The following is a 27,962-nucleotide window of genomic DNA, read 5'->3' as shown; positions in this document are numbered from 1 at the left end:
AACTAAAATGTACGATTGCGCCATTGAAAAGAAAATGACTTCATCCTCCTTTTTCCGGATTTGTGACCGATAGTTTGCTCTACTAGTTTTTGGAATTGTTACATATTATTTCTGTTTGTTTGGCTCACACCTTGTTTCCAACAATAAACATTTTCTCCATTTTACTTTATACTAAAAGGGACATTCAACTTCAAATGTAAACACTCAAACATTGACAACTATTTGCTAAAAATACGAAAAAGACTTAAAACGAGAGTATAAAAAACACATCATAAAAAACTAAAGACTGAGCAACACGTACCCCGCCAAATACAGGGTGATCTCTGGTGTTCTGCAATGGTGAGCAGATTTTGTTCAACATGCGGCACATGTCACAAATAATGAGATGAAATACCAGCATCATCTATCATTATATGTGGTAAGGTATTTAACCCTTACATTTTCACTCCTTTATTCGTTTGGGCTTCACACTTTTTTTTATACCTGGTTAAATTAATAAAATTGTATTTTATGTCTTTGCATATTGATATTCCAAGCAACATCTTGCAAAGTAACCATTTGTCTTTTTAATTATTTTTTTTTTGTTTTGTGATTTTCTCTTAAAATAAAAATAAGAAGATATGATATGATTTCTAATGAGACAGCTATCCACCAGAGATCAAATACCAAAGAAGGTAACACCACTCGGTCACCGTAAAGCCTTTAACAATGAACAACAACCAACCATATAGAAAGCGGCCCCGAAGTGACAAATGTAAAACAATTTAAACTAGAAAACTAAATGCCTGATTTATCAACAAAATATGTACAAAGAACAATTACGACATACAAATATACAGCAACAAACGACAACATCTCGAAAAACACAAAGTACAGATATATATGCGTGTACTTGCAGTTATTAACTGAAAGCTAGTTCAAATCCAATAACAACATATACAAATTCAGGTAGATATAAGACTATTATCATAATCAGTTCACATTCAGCTTCATAATTATTTAGTGTAAAGATGTTTTTAAACCATAGTTATAATATAACCTCTCCTGTATATTGATTAAAACAAACTATTTATAAATAGACTACTTTAATAAATTTATAAAGCGATATGAAATATTTACAATGAAACAGCCAACTACTCACTTTCCCACTCTTCATATACCTCTATCAGAAACACTCAACATCATGAAGTTCGTATGGTGGCCGGATGCGGCCATTTCCCCTTTTCACGTTTTCGCGTTTTCTCCTCTCACTTTTTCAAAGAGAAATCGGGAAATCGAGAAAGCGAAATCTAGAAATTGAGAAATCGGGAAATCGGAAAATCGAGAAAGCGAAAAAGCGAGAAAGCGAAAACACGAAATCGAGAAATTCATTTCGCGTTTTTGCGTTTTTGTTTTTGTGTTTTCGCGTTTTTGCTTTCTCGATTTCCCTATATCTCGATTTCCCGATTTCCCGATTTCTCGATTTCTCGATTTCCCGCTTTCGCGTTTGCAAAGTAAAAGGAGAAAACACGAAAAGGCAAAATAGCCGCATCCGGCCACCATAAGTTCGTCCTATTTGCTTAATGGAAGAGAACTGGTGTATGTTTGCAGCTGAACACGACAAACTTTGAATAAAGCTATTTGGATACACAGATTATTAGCTTATCTACTTTGTACCAGAATTGTGTAATGTACAGATTATTTGTTGACTACTTTTTACTATAATTGTGCAACATACAGATTATTTTCTCTCGAGAAGATGTACAGAGGTCGAAAATCGTTCAAAAATATAAACATATATCAACAATCACCCATGTAAATTTGTTAAATTGATATTTAAATGATTATGTGTAAAATGAATTCGTATTATTGGTATGTTTCAATATTTAAAGGAATATTTGTGTATGATAAAAGTATAAGTAAAGCATGCTCGTTGAGCAAGCACTCGAAATACAGCAGTTCTTCAACTTATATAACCTCATTCAGTAAAATTGATTTTATAAATGTTTTGTAACCCCATTTTACCAACATCTCTCAACATATGTCAACATTTTTTATTTGTTTAATAATCTGTATAGCCCTCATTTTCACCACCATAGTATTCTTCTGCTAAATCTCCCACTCCGCTAATAATTTGTCTGCCTGCTCCAAAGCTCATTCCAGTCTGACTGGCACCTTGGTTACTTCCGTATTGAAGGTTAATGTAGCCTTGACCTTCCTGTGCCATATCATCTGCTCTTATGTCGGAAATATGTCTTGGAGTACCTATGCGCATACCGGCTTGACTCGCCCCTTTGTTACTTCCGGACTGAAGACCTATCACCCCCTGTCCTTCTTGATTCATGTCATCTGCTCTAATGTCAGCGATATGTCTTACACCACCCATACGCATGCCTGATTGACTGGCAAATTGATTACTTCCGGACTGTAAGCCAATATATCCCTGTCCAGATTGGTCCATATCATCTGCACGGATATCAGCAATATGACGAGTTGCTCCAAAGCTCATACCCTTTTGACTTGCTCCCTTATTACTACCAGACTGTAAACCAATTAATCCCTGGCCTTCTTGTGACATTTCTTCGATCCTCATATCAGACACGTGACGAGGAGCACCGAAACTCATCCCTGCTTGACTTGCCAATTTGTTGGTTCCAGACTGGAGGCCAATAATACCCTGTCCTTCTTGAGACATATCATCTGACTTTATATCTGATATATGTCTCGATGCACCCATTCTCATTCCAGCTTGACTGGCTCCTTTATTCCACCCAGATTGTATTCCTATGACCCCTTGACCTTCTTGTGTCATGTCATCTGCACGAATATCAGCAATATGTCGGGTTGCACCCATTCGCATACCAGCCTGACTTGCGCATTTGTTGGTTCCAGACTGGAGGCCAATGATACCTTGCCCTTCTTGTGACATATCATCTGTCTTTATATCGGATATATGTCTCGATGCACCCATTCTCATTCCAGATTGACTTGCGCATTTGTTAGTTCCGGCCTGGAGACCAATGATTCCTTGACCTGCCTTTAGCTGTTCGTCTGTAAAGTTAACAATATGTTTTGTTGTTGGTTTCTTGCCGATTGTCATACCCTTGAAATTATGACGCTGAGCCTGAAAAATAAAAACAAAATATAATTACACATTTTAAGTGGGTGCTATTTGTTTGTGGGCCTCGCACTTGATTCATTAATCCCAATGGTACACAGGGTTATATATTTTTGGTCACCTTGGCATTTCCTCTCTGGCAGTCTAACTCCTATGCTAATATAAATACCTTCGAATGCATGCGATTATTATCAATTAGCAGCAATCTTTAGTTGGATTTCAATTCGTTGCATCGTATGATGAGAGTTTACTGCTGTCTGCTTGTAAATCAATCTTTGAAGAATTCACTGGTATCTTATGGTTAAGAAAATGTTCTGCTCTTACCTATCAGTTCTCTAATTCGAGTATAGCAGTAAACATTCAATCTATTTCTGCCTGGTAGACATATCTACCTTATTGATTTGTCTAACTTGTCCTGACCTGAATGGGTATGAATTATATGTAACTGGGCGTAAAGCATTCAACAATCAATCCATGAATACAAGGAGGTCTCTATTTATTCGGTATAGAAGATGCTTAGTGTAAATTCAAATACTCGCATCAGCATCACATATGTTCGTGAAACTCAAATGGAAACTATGACACCAAACAAAGCTGCCCTATGTCAACTTTGTCTACAAAAGGGGTCGGGGTCGTAAGTTTCAATCAAACTCAAAAACCGGTTAATGTTCATTTACATGTTTTTGTAAAGTTCAATTGGCTATTTTTTTTCATATAATCAAAGGCCTTAAAAACTAACCACTTTTGATTTCCAAAACAAATGAATACTGGAAGCCCCTTGTCTAGTGGTCTCACGTTTTGTTCTATTACTACACTTAAGAAAAAGTGCATACATGTATAAATTAGGTCAAAAACTACTGATCTTATTTGTACTAATAAACAAAAGTATCGGCTGTCATCATGTACTTGGGGCCACACATGACTTTCTTAGAAAAACGGAATCGAGGAATAAATTGGAAGTAGGGAGAGAATCTCTGTATATTTTTATCTTAATTAAAACAGTCATATCTAACTTTTGAAAAATAACATAGTATTAAACATACTTTTTCTAAACTTAGTAGCATGATTATGCAGTTATACAACGCCTTCTTTGAAACATAAACTTAAGGAATAACAGAATTGGAGTTGAAATCGTCCATGCTGTATTATAAGATGACCATTAGTTACACATTGTACAGTTATTAAGAAATATTCTAAAGCCATTATTTCTCAGTCTTTAGTTTTCTATGTTGTGTTTTGTGTACTATTGTTTGTGTTTTTCGTTTTTAGCCATGGCGTTGTCAGTTTAATTTCGACTTGTGAGTTTTTATGTCCCTCTGATATTATATCGTTCGCCTCTCTTTAAAAATATTCAAAATAAAACATTTGAACTATTCAGGAAACAGCGACTGCAATGGCACAACTTACTTGCCAATGATTTTTGTCATCAGTCATTGTGTTGACGCCCAACACGTCATCCAATCAAAAGTTTCGTTACATATTATATTGATTAAGTACATTGTGCATTTGCATTTCCTACAATATTCATCTCTTTTCTTTTCCATTGCAGCAAAGATAATTCCTCTGATCTACATGAAAATAGCTTTTCTATTATCTAATTATAATTTGAAATAACCCAGATATATGCTAAACAGATAACGTACACTGGAACCTTATCAAATAGTTGTATAACATTTTGATCAAGAATTAATATTTCCATTTTCAGTAATTACTTTATAAAAGTGAAAATCTTTTTCTATAACCACTTATCAATAGAATATTTGAAAAAGAAGACATGTATTATCGAAAACGTTTTGGTGTTACTGTAAAACAATATATAACATACAAAAACTCTCAAAGCTGGTGAGTGTCACACATGCTACGGGGAGGCAAGTCCTGGTTTGTTAAGGATTATGTACCCTTGTGTTGATTCAATGCTAAACATATAGAAATTTTATAGAAAATTCACAGCCTTTATCATTGTACTCGTATATTTGGCGATTTGATGACTGATATAGATATGGGATTATTGCATGCGGTGCGAGCAATGGTTTCCTTAAAACAAGTTTATTATTGTAGTTATTGGTTTAATCAAATAAAAACATGGACCAAATCATGTACACCTTTTAGGGTGCGCTCGACTTTAGTGACTCAGCACGAGGTATTTAGGAATTTACAGGTTGGTTAGAACTTTTTGTAAAAAAATAAACCCTAGCACATCATAGAAAAGCAAGTGAGTAATCTATATTTCAAATTTTATAACAAAAATCTCTGTTTTGCATCAAGTTTTCCCTCGGTATATGTACAAAATGGCCTATCTCTATTATTCATTATATCTGTTGTTTTGACACAATTGAAGTTTGAAAATTTCGTAAAAAATTGGCTAAAGAAGGGGTCATAAACCTTAAGATTTAATGACACGACTGACTATGGACGTAAATTTCTAAATAAAAAATCAACATTGAAGCACTACATGTGGAAAGAAATGTTTCACTAATTTATATCAAACTCATACGTTCTACCTTACCAATGGTGTATGAATTGTACTTATACAGGATAAAGTACGTTTGGCTTTTATTTGTTCATATACATGTAAGATGATTAAATGCAATATAATCTATCCAATATGCAATTCACTTTTATCTGGATTCCGATTTCAAAAGATGTGAATGTATGTGTTGGGGAAAGTGTTGGTTGCTGTTTACTGATTTATTCTCCATAACTCTTGTTGGTAATACGAACTCAAAACAAAATAAAAGAATTTTGCCGGAAACTACACCTTATGTGTGAAATGCGATTTTTAGGAAGGTTAAAAGTTAAATAACAAAAAATACAAACTACAAGAAATATTCAAAACGGAAAGTCAATTATAAATGACAAAATCAAAAGTTGATACGCACCAAACGAATGGATAACAACTGTCATGTTCATAACTTGGTACATCGAATTCCTTATGTAGAAATTAATGGGTTAAACCTGGTTTTATAGCTAGCGTTACCTCTCAGTTGTATGACAGTCGCATAAATTTCCATTATAAAATTATATCTGTTGACACCAGGTAAAAATAACAGTGGGAAACCATTTGATCTTTGATTCAGAACAACAAAAGAACTTTAAAAAAAAATCGCACACCCATTAGAAAGAAAATTTCTATTTATATTATAGAAGCCTCGCAGGAGAATAAAATAATATCTCTGAAAATAAGGTGAAACTAGGAGTTCTAGACAAAGCGGAAGATCGTGAGGGCATTCCGGTGTATTGTTTCTAGACATTTCTATTCATGTGACTTGTGTATTTGACTGAGAACCGAACGATTTTCGTAGTGTGACGCGGATGTTATCGAGTGCAAAATAACGTTCCTTACCGCTTTTTATATATTAATTTCATCTTTTTAAGGAATGACTGTAATATTTTTTTCTGTCTATGTAGAAAGAACACAAAAAAAATTGGTGCACACTTAATAACGCGCGTAGCGGGTTATTTAACAGTGTGCACCACATTTTTTATGTTATTTCGAATATAGACAGAAAAAAATATTACAGTCATTTCTTATAATTTAATTCTTAATTCCATTTTGAACCGTAGAAAACCATGAAAAAACGCTGATGACGTCAGGGTCACATGACTAAATTATGTCTATGGGCTTATAACAAAATAACGTCAGCCAATCAGAAGACGCGTTACATCCAAAATTAAATTATAAATATATATGAAAATATTTATTTACGAACATAGATAAATGATTTGAAAATATTTGTCGAGAAAAATATATATATCAATAACAAATCAAGAATACCGAAAATTGGTGTTAACGCATGCGGAAGTATATAATGTTTTGCCACATCACGGGAAATAATGAAAGCCTACTCAAATCCAATCTATTAGAAAGACCACCATGCACTTGCACTGCACTATCATTAGATTATGGAATAGAATGATATACAAATGGATAAAAATTATATGTTATGCAAATATTAATGTAATGTAGTGTATCACACAAAACAGAGTTTACTGATAACAAATGATTATACCACGACAATATAATATTTATTATTGCATAGCAATATAATATTTCCCACAGAAAGTAACCAAAAGTTAGCGTACAATAAGTTCTATTATTGTATAGCAATATAATATTTCCCACAGAAAGTAACCAAAAGTTAGCGTGCAATAAGTTCTATTATTGTATAGCAATATAATATTTCCCACAGAAAGTAACCAAAAGTTAGCGTGCAATAAATTCTAATTTTGCACTAGTGCAATAAATCTTCAAAATTCATGACGTCATCAACTACAAAATCTTAGTTTAAACCAATTTTTACTTTTAAATGTTATATTGCTATACAATAAAAGGGTTATTGCATGAATATTGGGGAATGTTGTCCCTCGTAGAACATATATTGCACTTGCAAGCTCGTGCAATATAAAATTCTACTCGGGACAATATTCCCCAATATTCATGCAATAACCCTATAATATTGCACTAGTGCAATAATTCTTCAAAATTCATGACGTCATCAACGACAAAATCGTACTTTGAACCAGTTTTTACTTTCAAATATTATATTGCTATACAATAAAAGGATTGTTGCATGAATATTGGGGAATATTGTCCCTCGTAGAACATATATAAATTCTACTCGGGACAATATTCCACAATATTCATGCAACAACCCTATATTACGGTGAGGTTGAATTCCCTGCCATTTATTCATCATCCACAAACGAACCTTACTCAGAAAAAAATATCTTTGTACCTGAACCTAACTTGCAGGTATAGCCGGAGATGTGTTTTTTTTTTCTGAGACAAGTGCTTGTGACCATCAACCAAAACTTGCGGTCATCCGATGTTCAGTACTTCAGTACTTTTATTAGACAATGAAGTATACACTCCATTCACAGTATGGACATGTACACTCCGCAGACGACAATGTAACTTTCATGAAGGAATCTGCAATGGCTTTCTTTGGACTGTTACCTTGTGATCTAGCTTGTTAAAACACCTGCTCGCCTAAGCGATTTAGTTTACAAAAAGGGGTCATAAATATACTGATATCATATTACATGCGTTCGTCCCGATATGTATGTAATATTTATTTTACATCCTTTACATTTCTGGATATATTATCAGTTTAAGCAAACACGTTTAGACCCTGTAGATTTAATATTGGATAAGTCGGCGAGTTTTATCAGCATAACGGTTAAAAAAAATATGAAACGTGTCTACCAGACAACAGATTTATGATAAAAGATTGATTTTAATGCAGAAAATACATTAATGGCTAACTGTGCTTCACATCATCCGATGTGAAATTTACTGACATCGTATATATCGTATTAGGTCAGTAGCAGTGTTATGTCCCTTTATGAAAAAGAAACTTTGACGTTGAAGAAAAATGTGAAATGTTTTGGACCAGACGAAAAATTTAGAAACTGATGATAAAAGATTGAAAATAAATGCAGATTAACTCTTAAAAAGCTTATACTGTGCTTCGCTCCCATCCAATATGAAATTTACTGACCCCGTATATATCGCATTATGTCACTAGAACACTGTGTAACTAATAACAATGTCTCTGAACGATATCGAATAATCCAATGCATGCAATCCGTATCAAAGGAATCAACGATTAAGGAAGTTCGCAACTCAGTTTCAAAATAACAAGCTTTTCATAACTCTAGTATATATTTATATGATACATGTAAAAGATGTATAAAAAGAAAAAGTTGGGAATTTTCTAATGCATTCAAATGAATAAAACCAGAGGATTCCGAAAATCTGACAAAAAAATCCAAAACATGCGAACTTCCTTAAGAAATACAAAACAAACAAAGAACCTTTGATTGCGGTATTCTTTTGTAATGTGTGGCTCTTTGTTATCCGTGGAGACAAGGGTGTGGTAAAACAATTGACCAACATACTAGGGAAAACAGCATTCGACAATCCTCGATAGAATCCGCTACTGTCTATCCATACGGAATTGGCCGAGTTGAGACGAATGGGGAAAATAGATGTTGGCTAATGGTGTAAAGTTTTTTTTTCTGAGAGTCGATTGCAAATATAACCATGACTACAATACATATAATTTGTAACATAATACTGTTCATTTCAAATGAGGTCATGATTTGAATGTGTTTCTGAGCGGAAAATAAGTGCAACAAAAGGAAAGTCATTAAGGATAACTATTTTGCATCTTTATTTTTCATCCATACATCCTGTTATTTCGCAACCCAAAAAATAATTATGAAATCATGTTCTAGTATAATGATCCTCGTAAAAAATATAAGGATTTTTCAATCTTGTCGCTTTTTTAAATATTTTGAAGAAAATGCCTACGAAATTATAATCATTTTATCTTTCTCTTTCATTTCTATGGAATAAGCAAGCATCTAAGTGGTTCAAAATTTATGCGAAAGGATTTGCAGTTTATATGAAGATTTCACCACCCCCTTTTTAAAGAAATAAAATTAAAACATTTATATTTACAACTTCATTTGACCAGTTCATTTTAATGTTTATTCGTTGTCTTCTTCGGGAATCTCTTGTTGTTGTTGTACTCTTGGAGTTGTAGGCTTTCCATACTTTTCTGCCCATTCTTCAGCAAGATCGGTGGTCTTAATATTTGTTACATGACGCTGAGCTCCAAAGGCTGTCATTCCCTTTTGACTGTCTCCGCCGGAGTATCCCATATCTGGTCTGAGAACGGCCGAACCTTCCCTATCTAATTCGTTGACCTTGACATCAGATATATGACGGATTGCGCCAAATCCTCTCATACCACACTGACTGTCGAACTTGTTAGTACCACTTTGTAGATTGATCTCTTTGTTACTCTCTGGGTCATACTGGTCAGCTCTAATATCGCAAATATGTCTGACAGCTCCCATTGATGTCATTCCCTTCTGACTGGCAAATTTATTTGTTCCAGACTGAAGAGATATCTGCCCTTCGGACTCTTTGTCGAATTTATCAGCCCTGATGTCAGCAATATGACGTACTGCACCAATTCTCATGCCTTTTTGTGAGGCGAATTTGTTTGTACCGCTCTGGAGCCCGATGAGTCCACAGCTCTGTTTGAGTTGTTCGTATGAAAAAGTGACGTCATGTTTTACTGTTGGCTTAGAGCCGATTGTTTCACCATTAAAGTTCAATCTTTGGGCCTACAAATACAAAAGGCACTCATTTAATCGAGGCTATCCTTTATGTTGAATTTTTAAATTAAAGTTTTTCGTATGTGTATAATTTTATTTAATAGTACAGAACACGTATTGAAAATATATATAACAATTTCATCAAATTCACAAACTGAATTGATAACACGCAAAAAGAAACCCCAAAATAAAAAAATCTTTAGGACTCACGTGCCTCAGGCGGTACAATCAAATATAAGTGACCTTATTTTCCATCATAAGTTTTACGAATTACTATAATTTTATTTTTTCGTTTATTTTCGGTATTGGTTGTGGTTCAGTGGTTTAGTCAACATTAAAGCCATGCAATGAAAGAAAAGCCACACTGTTAATAATATGTAGAATGAACTATATAATAAAGTAACAAAATAAACTACTGGAATCCATTGTTTTGGGTTTGGTTTCTTCCCAAAAGTTTTACAGACGGACTTCGGATTTTTTTTAAAAGGCGCATGAACTTACAATGTAACTTAAACTTAAAACAAATTTGTAAAAAGATAGAGAGACAAAAGTAGTTCTGAAACAAGTTAATAAAAATCAGATGTTGTATTAACATCTTTAGTATAAATAGATGAAACTTAATGTTAATTATATTTTCAATAATATTTTATTTTCTAGACTTAAGAAATGCTTAACTTAAAAATATAAATTTGTAGATTTTTATTTGTGTTTTGCATACTTTTTAGTATGAGGTAATTGTTGTATGGTAGGTCAATAATTTGTAGCCTAGGAAAGACTGGAAAATTCATTCCTTCTTACCATGGTATGAAACTGCTGTAAAACACAAGAAGCCCTGATAGTGGTATAATACTGCTGCTATAGAATAATTTACACCATGATCGAAGTTAGGTCCTCCAGGTTTTGTTTCTTGGATTACAACGTTGGTCGCAGCGATGTTTGTGGTATCAATGTGCGTCAATATTGGCAGGTAACGCAATATATCAGCTGAACATCCACATCTGTAACTTTACTCGAGTCTATATCTCATATAGCTATTCAAGCCAATATTAGTAAATTCTAGGAGAAACGTTAATCAAATCTTGGTGTTGCAATGTGTTCTTTGTTGCAGTAGCAAACAAAAGAGGCTGTTTACGATACCGTTTAAAACAATACCCCCACATTTATATATAAACAAAAGGTTTCATGATCACTAGGTATGATAAAAGGTCAAGAAATAATTGTCCGGCAGTAAGATAAGAAAATAACCCTGCAGTAAAACGCAAACTGACTAGTTGATTATGAATTTTGATTTAAATTGAAGCAAAACAAAACTTTGCATTCAAATAACAATAGGTGCAAGTAAAAAAATAAACTGCAGACATTCTGTAGTTATTTCGTGAAATGAAAACCAAATTTATCCACTTTTTTTATTTAAAATGAGACAAATCAATACCTTATTGTCAAATATAAATAAATATCGAAATGTGTAATAATCTAACAATTACCAACGACCTGAGTGTGATTAAACAATAAAGGTACAAAGCAAATATGACAGACAACAATAAACGACAACCAGGACAGACACAGATAGAATGTGGCGGTTAAAAATATTTGTGAGCATAAGAACAAACTGAGTCGAACTGTACTCGACTAGTTTTTTTTATCCTATATGCTTGGTTGGTTATTTAACACTTCTTTCAACACTATCGTGCTATTCAATGGCGGTCATTTTTTTATTGGTGGAGGAAGCCGAAGAATGTAGGACAGAAAGTCACAGGACAAAAAGTCACAATTCAGTTTTGAGATTATTTTTCTTTGAACAGAAATTCACTTATTTTGAAAATATATTTTATATTTTTCGTGAAGTTCTATATATGAAGCCACTGTGTAATTAACATTTATACAATAAATATCAATAATTATGAATACAAAATGTCAAAGCCGCTTAGTACTTAAATGGCTTCATTTTGCCAATAAATATATCCTTTGCATGATTAAAATTCAAACAAAAGGTTTATGAGCAATTTCCTCAACTTAAAATGAATATATGTTATATAAAAAGAAAATATTTCAAAATATATTTAAACAATTGTCAAAATATTATTTGTAACTTTTTTACCTGTGACTTTTTGTCCTATAGAATTTGTGATTTTATGTCCTGTGACTTTTTGTCCTGTAACTTTCTGTCCGTTTACCTACAAAGCCGAAAGACCCCAGAGAGAAATACCGACCTTCGTAAGGAAATATTACAATCATAGTCAATGGAGATTTCAGTCGAAAGCACCTGTCGCGTGCAGGAATCGAACTCAAAATCACAGTGTTGACAAATTTGACTAGTCTACTTTTTAGTTTATACCGGTCGTCCAACGATGTCCCTATATTCTATATGGACCTACAGTATATGAAAAGAAGTAAATCGAGTACATTTAATCATGGACAAAGACGTACACTGTGTGGCCGCCAGATGTAAATCAAGAGTTTTCGACCACGAACAAGAGGCTACACTGTGTGACCAGGTGATATTAGGGGTCCTTCAACCAAGAATCTTTAATCAGTGTGGCAATATGTGAATTGAGAATTGACGATGGACAAGAACCTACTCTGTATGACTGAGATCAAGATAGAGAATCTTCAACCATGTCATTTTATGGTAAACTGAAAACGACCAGTTTCGTGCTAATGTAATGCCAGTCGAAAATACCGGTAGATGATTTTTGTTGTTTGCTTGCAAATATTCCCGATATATAACAAATAGCCGTTTTAATTTGAATTTGAAAAGTATGTTTCAGTGAATCTGAAATTGCAAGGATGTTTGCGTAGCCTCAACATAACTTATATGGTGAATATTAAAGTAAATGTAGAAAAATCAGAAAAATCCAAGAAATATTTTTGTCTTTCTTCATTTAAAAAAAACCTGAAGCAGATGAAATTGCCGAATTCGCAATAAAACCAAGTAAAGCAATTGTACTATTTGAAATTACAAAATGTGTTAACTACTCGAGATACAGACATTTTGATCAAAAGGTATGTTTTGACAAAAAGTGTTCTTGTTTTTTTTACTACATATATTTCCATAGACCAAATATGCGCTATTATCATGTATTATTGAGATCTATAGGGAGACGGTTGATACAAAAAGTAGAATCAAAAAGAATTTATAAAAGAGACAGACAAAATCATGGCCGAAAAAATAGATCGACGAATAGACAAACAAGTCCAATTATCACTACACTTCAAAAAACAGGTTGATCTCTTGCCTTGCGATCTTTAAAGTTTGAAGTAGGATTATCGTTTTCAGAATTCAACCAATCAAATTACTGGATTTGCTGTTTCGAGCACACATGTACTCCCGAGTACTGAGTTAAGTTTTATGAACGATGGTCCATGTGTCCCAGTAGAGGTCAACATAGTTTGCTCCAAATGTGACACCCATCATGTTAAGCTTCAAGGAATTGATAAGTAAAATCCACTGATTATGCCATTAAAAAATGGATTAGTAAATTGCCCTTGCTTACAAGTGTAGTACTCATTCATTATAATAATCGCAGTCAAGATTGTACAGAAGATCCATCAAAAGATAATTAGCGAATGACACGAATACAATAAGGTTAGTTTTATTCTACCATAGACCAATATGACAAGCACCAAATTCAATGTTGCCTGCTTACATAAACAGGTCAAGCTGCCAACCTCAGAGTTCTGTCTTTGTGCTTAAGTCTGGGGTCTTTTATTAATTAGCTTTTACTTGAACGATATTCATATCAAATCGTCAAGAAAATGTTCGATGACCCATGCATGACACACAGTATAATAACTCCTACTGCTAAAAAATTACCATTTCATTGCTCTCTCAACAACTTTATTCAGTAAAACTTTTCCTTGACGTTCAAAACGATGTCAAAAGAATAGTTTCTTAACTTCGTAAGCAACGTATTTCCCAGAAACCATTTCAAGTATTTGTATGATCATTGTCGACTTCTTTCAGTTTGTATTCTTGTACCTTCATAAACTTTCCTATGCAAAACATGCCCATTGAGACCGTTGCTGATGCACCATATTGTAATTCAAATGTAAACAATATTTTACTGAGATGCTTTATTACCGTGTCGATAAAAGGGTGGTGCCTTAAAATTAAGAGGAGGTTCAAAATTCGAGAACAAGCTGTTTTATCTAAACTCTATCTCCTTCAATTTTGGCCAAATATTTTACTGATTCTTTTCATTTGTATTAGAGATCGAGAGGTTAATGGTTAAAAGATGGCGACAATTACCGAATTTAACCAAGAAAAATGGTTATTTTTTAATTTATGTAAGGGAAATTACGACTTATTTAGTTTTTTTGTTCGACATGCAATGAAATTTCGATCAGCTTGTTCTTAAGCCAAGGGGACGAATGATGAAATGTATGAAGCCATTTAAACTATAAAGCGCAATTTCAGAATTTTTAATAAATAAACATATTTCACTTTTTCTGTTTCAAATAAAGATATTCGATAATTAGACATAAATATTTATCGAATGATTACTATATTCAGTCTGGTAAGTGTGCATTTGCAATCTTGCAGAATATATAAAATCGAATTCCATTTTCAATTATGCATTCTAGATATAAAAGAATAACGACCAACAACAAATGCATGAAACCCCTTAGACTAGGAGTATCGGTAGGGATCTATTGACTGCGGTTTCTGTATTCTTAAATATATTGTTTTACTAGGAACTTGTAAAATTATAACATTTTATTCGATCACAACATAGCAAGATTTTTACAATTTTTTACCATGTACGTACAGAGTAATAAATAATTTGTTAAAAGTTTATCCTATATAATACAGTACAAAAATAGTCATTTAGATATCCATCAATGTAAGAAGTTTTTTCACATCTTTGACAGATGAAAGACTGTGCGGGTCCGGATATCCGCTTTGCAGGCCTGCCGAGAAAAGCACAACAATCCGAGGGGAGCAAGCGAAGACAAGCGACAGAAAAAGAAGAGTCTAAGATTTGATTGATAAAAATATAAAAAATAAAAATTTATATATTTTTCTCAATGATATGAACTTTTTACCACAGGCATGGAAATAATTATAGGTCTTGAAAGTTTGTTCCATGCATTTCTCAATTTAAAACGACGTCGTTTAAAGGTCTTTTGAATGTCACTGAGCGATGAGATAGTCTGAGGTGATTCTATTCGTATTCTGGTTCATCGGTCTTTTTTTCCGTTGCTTCCATTTGTTGACGGAAGGCTTGGTATTCCTTTGGTGTCATATTTAAATCTTGACGTTTCATGTCTTCTGCTAAATCTGACACTTTGATGTCTGCAATATGCCTCTGACTACCAAAGCTTGTCATTCCTTTCTGGCTGGAACCCCTGTTTGTACCGTACTGCAGTGGAATTACTGATTGAGCTTCTCTATCAAGGTCATCAGCTCGGATGTCGCAAATATGACGTACAGCTCCCATTGATGTCATTCCCTTCTGTGATGCAAACTGGTTTGATCCGGCTTGAAGACCAATGTGTAACGAGGTTTGTGGATCGCAATCATCGGCTCTGATATCTGACACGTGACGGACAGCACCAAATCCGGTCATACCTTTCTGACTTGCAAATTTGTTTGTTCCAGCTTGCAGTGTGATTATATTTTCTCCTTCTTTGTCCATCTGATCAGCCCTGATATCGGCTATGTGTCTAACAGATCCGAAACCGGTCATTCCCTTTTGGCTAGCGAATCTGTTTGTACCAGCTTGAAGTGTTAATAAAGTGTTTCCTTCTCTGTCAAGGTCTTCTACTTTGATGTCGGATATATGACGAACGGATCCTATCCTCATGCCCTTTTGTGTTGCAAATTTGTTTGTACCGCTCTGAAGGCCAATTGTGCCGTGGCTTTGCTTAAGTTGCTCATACGAAAATTGGACTCTATGTTTTTCTGTTGGTTTTGAGCCTATCGTCGGTCCCTGGTAGTTATGTCTTTGGGCCTACAAGAAACAACAAAAGTTTCTTGTCATTTCATGACTTTTGAATGATGTTAAGGAGTTAGCAACACAAAAGCATCGCGTACTAGCACATCAAATATAATCTCATCGGGTCTCATGAAATATTTAATCAAGAGGAGGGACTTAAGAAGGGGACCGACGATAGACATCCCCACTTCAGTTGCCATGGAAACGAATTTTATTTATGAACTATTTTTCATTTCTAATTAAATATATTTAGATGCGTGCAAAGTTATTTCATACTATGTTAAAGCGTTTGTAGTTATTTGCTAATTGTTTGGATTTAATCCTTTGAATTGAATTAATGTTGATGTTCTTTTTCAAATTATATTAAACAAGAACTTTTGATCTTGTCTATTGCTTTTTCAGAAATTATTTTCCTAGGCAACTGAAACAATTCTTTAATTAATCTTAAATGATATTTGGAACTTTTTTGTTATAACTATTATCAGAATTATCAAATAAAAACAATTACAAAAATTATTTTGTTGTAGCTATTTCATACATACAATTATATATGTATGAATCAGTTGTAATGTTTTTTTTTATTTTTTTTTAAATTCAAAGTATGAATAAATGCCGTTAAAAGAAAGTGCTATAAAACTAAATCTAAATGAGAGTATGATATACATGATAATGTCTTTTTTTATATTATTGTATTAATTGCAAGTTAGTTTTCTAGAAAAGAAATGTCATTAATTAGTATAGACTTACTGAATAGTCCCGATGAAATCGCTTTCGCAAAACCTTTCACTTGGATGCTACAGTCAACAAAAAGCTGAGCCTTTAAGCGTGATGCGTAAACTTTGTTACTACAGCGAAAACGAGCAAGTCATAGCATTGTCAGACAAAGCATAAAATATACATAAGCAATTAAATATGCACAACATCTAATCAAGCAAATTATCTACATGTATTTTTTTTTCACAACACTACATGGATGCATTGTTATATTACAACAAACATACACATTTAAAAAAAAATTAAAACTACAAACAGCAATTCTATTACAACGAGTATAATTATTGATTGTTCATAATTCACTTGAGTTTGTGAAAACTGCCAAAATATTTCTGACAAAGTAAATGGAAAAGGCAGAGCTACCGTATAAAAAATAAAATTGTACTTCCTAAAGTAAGGATCTGTTTTTTTTTTCTCTTTACAATATAAAAATAAGGAGCTGTGCTCTAACTGCCAATGAGACAAATATCACACAGAAATTAATAATTGGAAGGAAGCAATTTAATGCCACCGTACGGTCTGCCATAATGCTTATCTCAACTTGTTTTGCATGTCAATGCATTTGCAGTTAACATCAACAAAAACAACAACACAGTTTTATTATATCTACAAAACAACATACAAACAGTGACGTATACATGTACATGCAGAGTTATACGTAAGCATTAAGAGAGCTTTAGTCTCAATTTTCATCAAACTAGCTTTTCAAGACATCAAGACATTAAAGAGAGTAGAAAAGATTATCTGTCAATCATCATGCACATCATTAATCTGATTTTACGTTATAATATAAAATATATATATGTGCTTACCTCTGTGCCTACGTGTGAGATAGTTGCTAAAACCATTGGGAGATTTCTAGCTTCGTATAATTCTACTGTTTGGAATAAACTTGTGTTAGGTACTCCGTATTTGTGTGCTGCCTTTAAAAACTTTTCAATATTTTCCATCTAAAATAAAGGGAAACAAGCTTTAGTATATTTTAGATATTAATAAACACAATTGGCGGTTTTAATTTTTTTTAAAAGGGGGTTGTTCATCTGTTGTAACATGACCAGAAAAAGGATTAAAATACGATTAAATACAATCATATTTCTGAATATTTTCTGCAGTTGTCAGTTCCTCTTTCGAAAAAAATAATCCCAATTTAATATTTTTTCTAATTATAGAACTCACCGAATAAATGTATGAGTGGTAACTAGCTATATTTGAGGTGGATCAGATATAAAAAAAAAATTAAAAAGACGCCAACCCCGCAAAAACAAAATGATTACAGACGGACGGACCGACGTATGGGACAGAAACATTATACCTCTACAACTTTTATACGTAAGGTATAAATAATATTCTGTTTTTCAGAGAAAGACAAAGAAACATCAATTAGCTAGTCTAGAACATCGTGTAAAATCCATAGAAATCAAGAACTATCTTTCATCGAAAGGTTATTTTATAGCAGTTAGCAAGTTTCAGTAACTACTAGTATACAGTTAAAGTGTGTATTTGTTTTTCTATAGCGTTAACTATTCTTCTTTATTGACATGAAATGATATTTAAGCAGACATGAACCAATAATTCATCTTTCAATATTTTCAAGTTTCTAGTTTTTAGATGTTTTTTTACGAATTGATAATGAAAAATATCCTGTTAAAAACATTTTGTCAACTCTTTCTGCAATTATCTCGGAGCTTGATGATAGTTGGTAGTTTAATGACAAGAGGGTACTCAATAGTCTTGAGGTCAGTCTAAAGAACAGATGCCTTAGATAAGTCTGTAGAATCGAGGTATGTGTTCAGTCAGTAGACCGTATACAGGTTTGTTCAGCCGGCAAACATTAAATGAAATAGACTCATGATTTCATTCAACAGCTCATCTGGTAAAATACATTTTTTAACGTTTTATTATTACAATAATGTTACCTGTTTGAAAGGCAATTCGCTTGCTGATGATTTTAGATCTGTCTTGGAGCAAGCTGCTGGGAGACTCTCAGATGGGGTTCCTTCGATTACCTTCTTCATTAAGCTATAAAAAAGATCAATGTTATTTTAGTTTAAACATGGTCATTGCTAATTTATAATAGCAATTTGAGATTTAATAATTTTATCATTATAATGATTTGTCAGACACATCTTTGAGGATTTGTTTGGCATTGTATTGCTTAATACTGAATTGTTTTTTTTAACAGTCGGAGATTTTTTTGTTCAAACTGAATGTGTTTTTAAGGAAGCTTTGTCACAAACAAGTGTGTTTGTATTTTATTTCCTAAGACGTGCACACACCTTTACGTTCTGCTTATTTAACATGTCTCATTTACACGTAAAGCACTTCTAATGAGTGATGGAACAATTTCTAATTTAGCATTGTCCTTCTTCCGTCCCAATATGTTTGTTAATACAGCTAAAAAAAAACAACTTACGTGCAAAGAATAACACCGTCCCTCAAACTTTTCTCAACATTACTTGGACCTTCTCCGATGTCTTCTCCAATCAATGCTTTAATCCATCCTCGGACTTCATACTCAAGTCCTGAGTCATACTTGGCGCCCATCTGAAAACAGTAGCATAAGTATTTTAATATAAACCGAGTCAAACTGTCAAAAAGTTTATATATAGTTAAACATCAATGTTACGTTAATATTTAAAACTGAAATGCAAACAAACAGAAACTGGAACTTATTTCTATTGAATTGTAAAAATAAATATCGAAATTGCAGCATCTATATATAAGTAATTAGATTTTTAGTAGTTCACAAGATTTTTTCCCATTACTTAGCACTTCAAATATATTAATTACCATCAATTGACTTGTATTGTTAGATTGTGTATTAAGTGTTGAAGTGCTTCATAGCATGCATATATACATTATATAGTTTATAATTGCTGTATAGTGAAAGACGCTGCTATCATTTCAGATGAATCAGTTCTATAGGATTTGTTTTAAATATTGGGGTTCGTTGATTTGCAGCTTATAATTATGTGTTAGTAAGTCTAGCATACTGAGTTTTTATTTTAAATTCGTAACCCCTGTATTTCTATAATACATGTATTGTTGTTATTTCTGCCTTTTTGAAATCATATTGTTTAAATTAAAAGAAACATTTTTTTTTTTATTTCTATTCCTATTTTAAAGTGGAAATAATTTTGTTAGTTGTGACAACTCAACAATTGCAAGTATTTACATAAAATAAAATATAATAAGACCTCGGTCAAAACATACTCTGTTTAAAGCGTACCTGATGAAAGATTGTTAGAAACGTGTGATATGTGCTCATAAAAGACAAACCCTACGTTTACATGAGAATATATATTTTTAATATGTTATACATTGGCTGATCCAGAGGGTCCGAAACCCCTTTTTTTTATGAAAACCAATGCTTTTGAATGGGGATATATGGTTGGATCCCCTTTTTTCAAATGGCTGGGTCCGCCCCTGTCTTATAGATATTTTCTATCCTACGTTTGCATTTATATACCAGTATACAATCTTATATTTAATAGATAGTTCATATTGCTATTAAATCCAGTAGCCATATATTACAAAATCAGTTACGAGAAACGTCACTCGAAAGCCATGAACAGATTCGTTTTCGTTTTTAAGAATAGGAATTCTGTAAAATGCACACATTGCCTGTTCATGTGTTTAGAAAATACAGGTTCTGACATGAACTAGGGGGTATGCTATTTTAAATGAAATTGAGAATGGAAATGGGGAAGTGTCAAAGACACAACAACCCGACCAAAGAACAGAAAACAGTCGAAGGCCACCAAATGCATAGTTATAAACCCTAATATTGCAACTTGAAACGTATTCCATCTTTTAAAATAACTTACAAGTCAATAAAAAAAATTGAAGAAACAATGTAGTTTGAAGTGTAAATAATGTTTTATTAATTATTGGTATAAAAATGAAAAGAAGATGTGGTATGATTCCCAATGAGACAAATACATGTATCCACCAGAAAGAAGTAACTAACTGTTCCTTGTTTTACGTGTTTTAAGTTCTTTCTGTTTTAATTGCTTCAGATAGTTAACAGTCACCTGGAACATCATGCAAACTATTCTAATGTATCGAAAATTTGAAACTTAAGTGTCTTTATTTTCCCATTTTGTGTTTTTACATTTTACCAAAATAGTAACATTATGTAACATACATTAATGCTTATTCGAAACTACGGCTACAGAATTGATGAAGCAACGGTATGTTATGAGGCGGAAGCTTTATTAGGGTTGACTGGTAGCTCTGGCAACTTATCAAGTTTGTGGGAAATATATCGTTTACTTTCTGCCGATAACAGTATACAATATTGTGTAGCTTAAACCTGCACTCTGATAAAAGTTCATGATAAAGATACTTATATATAAAGGAAAGGTCAGAATGCTACTGAAAACTGTTGACGTACACTTGATGTATAGTATTAATCAAATTTGATAACTTTTTGTTCAAGAATATGTTTCTAGTTAATGATCGATTATATATTACTAGCATCTATCTTTGAAGCTTAGAACCACCCCTATTGAATGATTTACAATATAGGTATCCTTAGCGGTACTCTTAACTCTAGATATTCTACTAACTAATACATGTTTTCTCAAATTATTCTTGTTGCATCTAACCCCACTGTTTATTCTATTGTGTTTATTTAGTTTGTCTAATTGTAGAATAATTCAATAATCATATAAAATTTATGTTTGTAACACAAGAACGTTTATTTTCATTTCTTAAAAAAATAGGGTTTGAGAAACAAAATTTGTATGAATTGAAGTTGAGAATATAATACGATGGTATCGTTGTTGTAAAATTATATCTTTATATTATCAAGTATCATGCAGGCACTGACAGTAAAATATATTCATTAAGCATTCTATCAAAAATATCTTAAAGCTTGAGACGAGGTAAACATCTGTGTGTTTTGTTTATATGACTCATGATTTTGGTATTTGGCTCTATCTTATATTTCCTAATGTAATTCCATTAATAGTACACTGCTAATCAGATACAATTAGTATTTTGCAGAAACTGAAACTGTAGAATAAGATCTTAGATAATAAACCAATGTAGTTTTAGTAAAATGTTTAGACATAAGATTTACTAAAATCTTCTCATGGAAACCCATTATCAAAATCAATTTAAAGATTGTGGCTGGAAGAAATATTCATGAAAAGAAACCGTCGAAGAAAAGCCAGTAGATCGGTTAAAGGGATACAGTCTTACCTTGACCACCCCTCCCCCCCTTTTTTTTTTTTTTTTTTTTTGCTTTTAAAAGTATAAGCTACTTTTAAATCTATTGTAACATCATAGTTTCTGCAAAGCTCTTTTTGCATTATTTTAAGTTTCTTAACCTACCCCCCCCCCCTTTTCCCTTTGTAAAATAATAAACTATTTGTGTTCTAACATCACAGTTGTTCACGGCTTCTTATGATGGTTTTTAGTATTATATGAAAAATATACTTGGTTTATTTATTTAAAGTTAATGCATGCTCTGAATTAGTGTTTATTTGTAGCTATAGTGTTATGGAACTATTTGAACAGCTACCATGATTCTTGATCTTTTTGCGTGCCATCACTGTACATTGATGTGTTTTCTGTAAAGCTTCAATGTTTTCTATGTTCTACTCCTTAATTGTGTCACATTTCTATAAACGGTACATGTAGCTGCTAAAATTTCGCTCTATGTCTATGTGCGCATGCGTTATATACCCGTTTGTAAGGATTGTCAGCAGATGGTTGCCGCCTGAGCGGTGCACTTCGGAAGCTGTTGACTTTGGATGGCGATGATGCTTCCTGTCACACAAAGTGTATTAGTTAAAACCAAGCATGCAAATAAATCACACTTCTATTAGTATAACCACACACAAATTTGAAAACTCATGTTCCAAAAAAGTAAATGATTGGTCAAACGGTACTTCGTTGTGAGTTTCTTTTGGACTCCAACGTTCTTTTCCATATATAGTATAAAGGAAGGATTGGTTTAATATATATTCTATAATATGTTGTCTATTTAAAAGTAGGTTCATACAAACTAAGATTTGTAGACGGGTTGTAAAAGAGTTCAGAGTGAAACAATAAATTATAAATCGTTTCTATAAATAATGCATGGAACATATCACATCTTAATTATAGAGAAGTTTTTGACTGTACTTAAAAAGGGTAAAACTAAGGATCATACGTTCATCTTGGTCATCATTCACAGGATGTAAAAGTGTGTTTCTGGAAAGAAAGTTTTGAAGGGCAGGTTATCGTTCATTGTTCTATTTCGGTCAGAGGACAACTCCCGGTATATATTACCTCCATTTTTGCAATTATTAATCTCCATTTCAGCTCATTTTTTAACTCGGCTTTAGTCTTGCCTGACTGACAAAATAACACGGTAGTAAACATAAAACGAATAAAGCAATAAGCCGTGCATTTGTACAAAAGTACATGTATATTACCCCAGCGCTAAAGTACAAGTACAACACACGAACCCGTGCAAAGGAATACTACATATAAGCAATGTACATGCACATTTTGTGTATTTTCTTTGATTGCTTTAAAATCTGTTTTTGATCAAATGTGAAAATGAAATATACTTGTACTTTATTTCACGGTCTAATATGCATGTACTTTGTATGTCACTCTGAAGTCATTTGTTCAAGATTTTAATATGAAATAATGGGGAATGTAAATATGGTAGATAGCTAAGTGTTTTGTCGTGTGGCGCTCACGTGCCAATGTCAAATTTGATATTGCGAAGTAACTTCCGCAGTCTAAACAGGTGCTTTGTCATTTTGATGTAAAATAGTTATATATCTTAGATCGTTGTCTGATCATTGTCTGTGTTTAAAAGTAAAGCGGCTGAAGGAATGTGTTCAATGATGAAGAATGATATGATCATACATTAGATCGGCGCACTAGGAATTCTGATTATTAATCCTACACATATTTGCTGATGAGGTTCTCTGAGAGTGATTCTATTTTTAGACATCAGCAAAGGTATTAACCTTGACTGCGTCATACATAGGTATCAAGTTGCTTCACTTTCCCTGATATAGATTGTCTTAATCATCAAAATACGCTTAGTCGAAATCGTTCTCAGTTTCCTTTTGGAATTTGAAAAGTATGTAATAAATCAAGTATCCTTATTACATGTATTATTATGTTATAATGATATTCCATTTGATTAAAACGACGAAAAAACTTCTTGGTAATGATTCATTTGTCCGCAAATATATTCACATTTATACGCATAAAATGTCTGCTTTTCTTACACTGAATAGGATGAAAGTTTGGTGTTTGATGTTTGTTTTCGCTTACATAACAAATCCATGAATACAACATTTAAAATCACAGCAAAACATTAATTCACTCACTAGATTTTAAGTATCGCAGTAAAGTGTCCAATGCAGTTTAAACATATACAGTAAAACTTCAAAATTAAGCAAATTAATTGCGCACATATTAATATTAAACAAAACTATATATCTTACAAACCTAAATGATGCTATCTTACCTTACTGATGAGGGCACGGTCCATTCCCATAGGTTTCACTCTATCAGCCATTATGATTTATATGTTTTTATAAAACTAAAATCTACACAGAAATTTGGAGAAGGTAATCTACTTATTCCAAGTTACAACAAACGGCACTCAGACGAATGGAACAATTTTCTTAAGTAAGCTGAGAGTCCCCCGACCTTGCTTCTGACGCCGTTCAAATACGAGTGGTGAAAAGGCTGAAAGGAATAATACAAATTACAACAACGGGCATGTATGGGCTATGTACATCAAAAAACCCTACACTCTTTGCTATCGTATTTCAATACGCGCATGCCTTTGCCATATAAGGACAGCGAATAATCACATGTTGGGTAATGGTTCCATAGCAACTTAAAGCTTCTTCGATAACCAATCAAAAGCACCAATACATTTCATCAATGGAAAGTTCTTCAGTTCCTATTCCTTCTTGCACTTTGGTATAAAGGGATGAAGAACTCCGTAGAACACGAAAATATGTAGAAAAAATAGTTTCTTGTTTGTTGCACACACGCACACACTTTGCAAATGTATGGCATCGGGAGTGATTATATCTAATTATACAAAACAGGTGCACATCGAGATACAAGAAATCATCGTTGGTTGATTGAATTTTTCGCTATAGATGTAATTATGTATCTATTGAAGAAAACTACGATATGAAGAGATTGTTCGCTATAGATAACACACACGCTAACAACATCATTTCACTGCTTTGGAATTTTTGAAATAGCGATGTTTTGTTTGCTTCAAAACTTTTAAATACATTGTACTTTTCAATGCAGATAATCAGCTATTTACTTGCAATGCTTTTGAATTGGATTTCATGCTTCACATATATTTCTCTATTAGTAATATATACATTTTTTTGTCTATATTTATTTGATTAAGAAAACAATTTTTACGAGTATAAAACAATAATTATTTAAGATTTGCGTTGAATAGAAGAGTGGCGAAAGATACCAAAGGGACAGTTAAACTCATAGATCGAAAACAAACTGACAACGCCATGTAACCTTTTTACCTTACATATAATTATAAGCCTTTTCAATTTGTAATTGCTACAGGATATTTTTAAGACGGAAATCATTACAGGAATATTGGTTTGCAAATAAATTAAGGTGTTAAGGCAATATCGATGTCATTCATATTTCAATTAATATTCAAATGTAGATAACACCAAAGGAAATTAAAAAGGTGTGTTTTATATTTTTGCTGTTAAAGAATTTAGTAATGTTAAACCATTGTTAGTTTTAAATACAACTTGTCTATGGCTGTTAGAAGATTCTTAAGTTACGATATAGACGGGTCTGTCTACCAAATGAAACCTTATTTACTGTAATTAATAAAACGAGCATTGTTGGGACCCTTTATAGCTTGTTGTTTGGCTGGAGACAAAGCTCCATTTTGAAGACCGCACTTCGACCTATAATGGTTGTGACTTGATGGAGAGTTGTCTCATTGACACTCATTCCTCTTTTCATATGTACACATACAGACTATATGTATGCCCTCTGGAAATAAACAAGCTGAAAATAAACGACTTGAAGGACTTGCATCAGAATTGTATCAGTCCTTTATATAAAAAAAAATCTACCTTGACAAGAGAAATTTAGAAATGGATTAACATCATATACCTCATGAAATCAAGAAAAAAATCGCTCAATTAATAAAATAAAATCGTTCAAAGTAAAAACTTCCTATAAACGACTCTTCTAAAATTATTTGATAATATTGTATAATATGTTATTGTTTTTGTATGGTTTAAGTCTATTATATACTAATATCATTTATTGTATGGGAGGGGGCCAGTTTTTGGATTTTCTTTATTTTTTACTTTAATAAGATAAGATAAGACTTTTATCAATATAATCAAGAACCCATAAAGGGCATCATTTTACAACACAATATGATTGGAAAAAGCAAAACAGAAAACTAATACCATACTATAACATTATGGACAGGATCAGAGCCTAACACAACATGTGTTTTATATAACTATTATATTAAATCTTATAACAATAAAATATTATATTATTTAATATATTTTGTTTACATCTGGATCTTATTTCTAAACCTTTAATAATGTAATTTCCTAGGTACATGAGAGTTGGTAAATGCTCATTTGTGAACAGCCAGAAATATTTCTTATCATTAGGTAGTTCTTTAAAATTAGTACAAAAAGTGATAACTTTATCAAATAATAGTTTCCTCTGTTCATCATATAATGGACAATTTACTGTAAAATGGGTCTCATCTTCAATAGAATTTGATCCATGTGATAAGCAGTGATGACATAGACGTTGAGTTCTCTCTATGTATTTTTTACTATATCTATCTTTCTCAATTCTAAGATCATGAGCACTTATTCTCATTTTACATATAGCTCTTCTTATACTAAAATCTTTAATTGATAAATAAGCCTCCTTTACAAAGTCAGTCTTGAGGTTGAAATAATTTTCTAATTTACTATTACCTTGTGATAAGGTTTCAGATCTTTTGACCAACCAAAATGTTTTGAAACTATTACAAAGTTTACCTTTTACAAATTTAATTAATTTATCTACATAATACCAATTTAGAAACTGCATCTAACAAATCTGGATATGGTTTTCTATATCTCCGGATATTTTTTCTCATAGCCTGTGTGTGGTATTTTAATGAAACGATATATATATATTTTTTTAATTTTTATGGGTTAAAATACTGTATAAATAAACGGGAATTGCTCGCGATCTAAACTAAGAAAACCGTCAGCCACCGATATTAGAGTGTATGACGGATTGGTTCTTTATCTCGATTCAGTATATCAATTAATTTAATAAATAATAATACTTTTGGTTATTGTGAGCATTCTTTGGTGTGGTGTTATTTATTGGTTTTATGCTTATAAAAGACCAAAATGTGCACTTTATTCGTGATACAAACAGGACTTTCGTTTGGAAACCTATTCAATTAAGTTTGTAGTCGTGTGAGAGGATCTATATAGAAAAACTCAGATGCTCATTTTTAAAAGCTATCATAGAAAGGGGAAGGTTGCAATCCGAAAGAATGACGAATTTGTCAAATCAGTGGAAATTTCATTTACTATTCAAATGTCAAATACGTATCTTTGAAAGTCACTATCAAAATTCTTTTTTTCTAAGCTAAACTATCGCAATAGACGGTAAATAACATTCGGCAATCCTCGGTAGAATCCGCTACTCACGGGTACGGAATCGGCCGAGTTGAGACGAATGGGTAAATAACTCTAAATATTTCATGTTACAGTGTACTTTGTACTGTTTTGATATTCTCATATTGAAATAACAATGTCATTATAATAGAACGATAATGCCTTCCTTTCACATCCGGGCCACTGTGTATTCAAATGGTTCAGAGAACAACATGAAAAAAAAAAACTTGTTCAATCAGTAAAATAATTCTTGGATTTCAGTCTAAATCGGCCTTTATTGGAAAAGAATCACATATTGTATACATAATATACACTGTAATCGAGAGAACAAAGGTT

At 32.6% G+C, this 27,962-nt stretch overlaps 1 protein-coding gene across 3 annotated transcripts; it reads right to left on the bottom strand.

Moving 5' to 3' along the window:
• Nucleotides 1-1,068: 1,068 nt before the first annotated feature.
• LOC139524645 (calponin-2-like) lies at nucleotides 1,069-25,060 on the bottom strand. 3 transcript variants are annotated; one of them, XM_071319598.1, is made up of 6 exons: nucleotides 24,428-24,714; nucleotides 22,636-22,719; nucleotides 19,355-19,485; nucleotides 18,858-18,960; nucleotides 17,754-17,891; nucleotides 1,069-3,103 (listed from the first exon to the last, which is right to left on the bottom strand). In XM_071319598.1, the coding sequence occupies exons 1-6, from the start codon at nucleotides 24,476-24,478 to the stop codon at nucleotides 2,042-2,044; spliced, it is 1,569 nt and encodes a 522-aa protein (XP_071175699.1). In that variant the 5' UTR covers nucleotides 24,479-24,714; the 3' UTR covers nucleotides 1,069-2,041. The 3 variants fall into 3 exon arrangements, with proteins under 3 accessions (XP_071175699.1, XP_071175700.1, XP_071175701.1); XM_071319600.1 differs by lacking the exon at nucleotides 1,069-3,103 and adding an exon at nucleotides 14,928-16,182 and having other exon boundaries at nucleotides 24,428-24,723; XM_071319599.1 differs by lacking the exon at nucleotides 22,636-22,719 and having other exon boundaries at nucleotides 24,428-25,060.
• Between the last annotated feature and the right edge of the window lie 2,902 nt (nucleotides 25,061-27,962).

The sequence above is a fragment of the Mytilus edulis genome, chromosome 5, assembly GCF_963676685.1.
Source record: "Mytilus edulis chromosome 5, xbMytEdul2.2, whole genome shotgun sequence".
NCBI classification, from domain to species: Eukaryota; Metazoa; Mollusca; class Bivalvia; order Mytilida; family Mytilidae; genus Mytilus; species Mytilus edulis.
Note: the sequence above shows the minus strand (reverse complement) of the source record. Positions and strands in the feature narration are given on the sequence as shown.

What these genes read in the sequence shown, in the direction of transcription:
- LOC139524645 (XM_071319598.1), bottom strand. Translation starts at nt 24,478, where the DNA reads ATGGCTGATAGAGTGAAACCTATGGGAATGGACCGTGCCCTCATCAGT. An exon ending in CTGACAATCCTTACAAACGG is followed by an intron (nt 19,486 to 22,635) that starts GTATATAACGCA and finishes TACTGTTTTCAG; the next exon opens with ATGGGCGCCAAGTATGACTC. An exon ending in GCGAATTGCCTTTCAAACAG is followed by an intron (nt 17,892 to 18,857) that starts GTAACATTATTG and finishes CCTTTATTTTAG; the next exon opens with ATGGAAAATATTGAAAAGTT.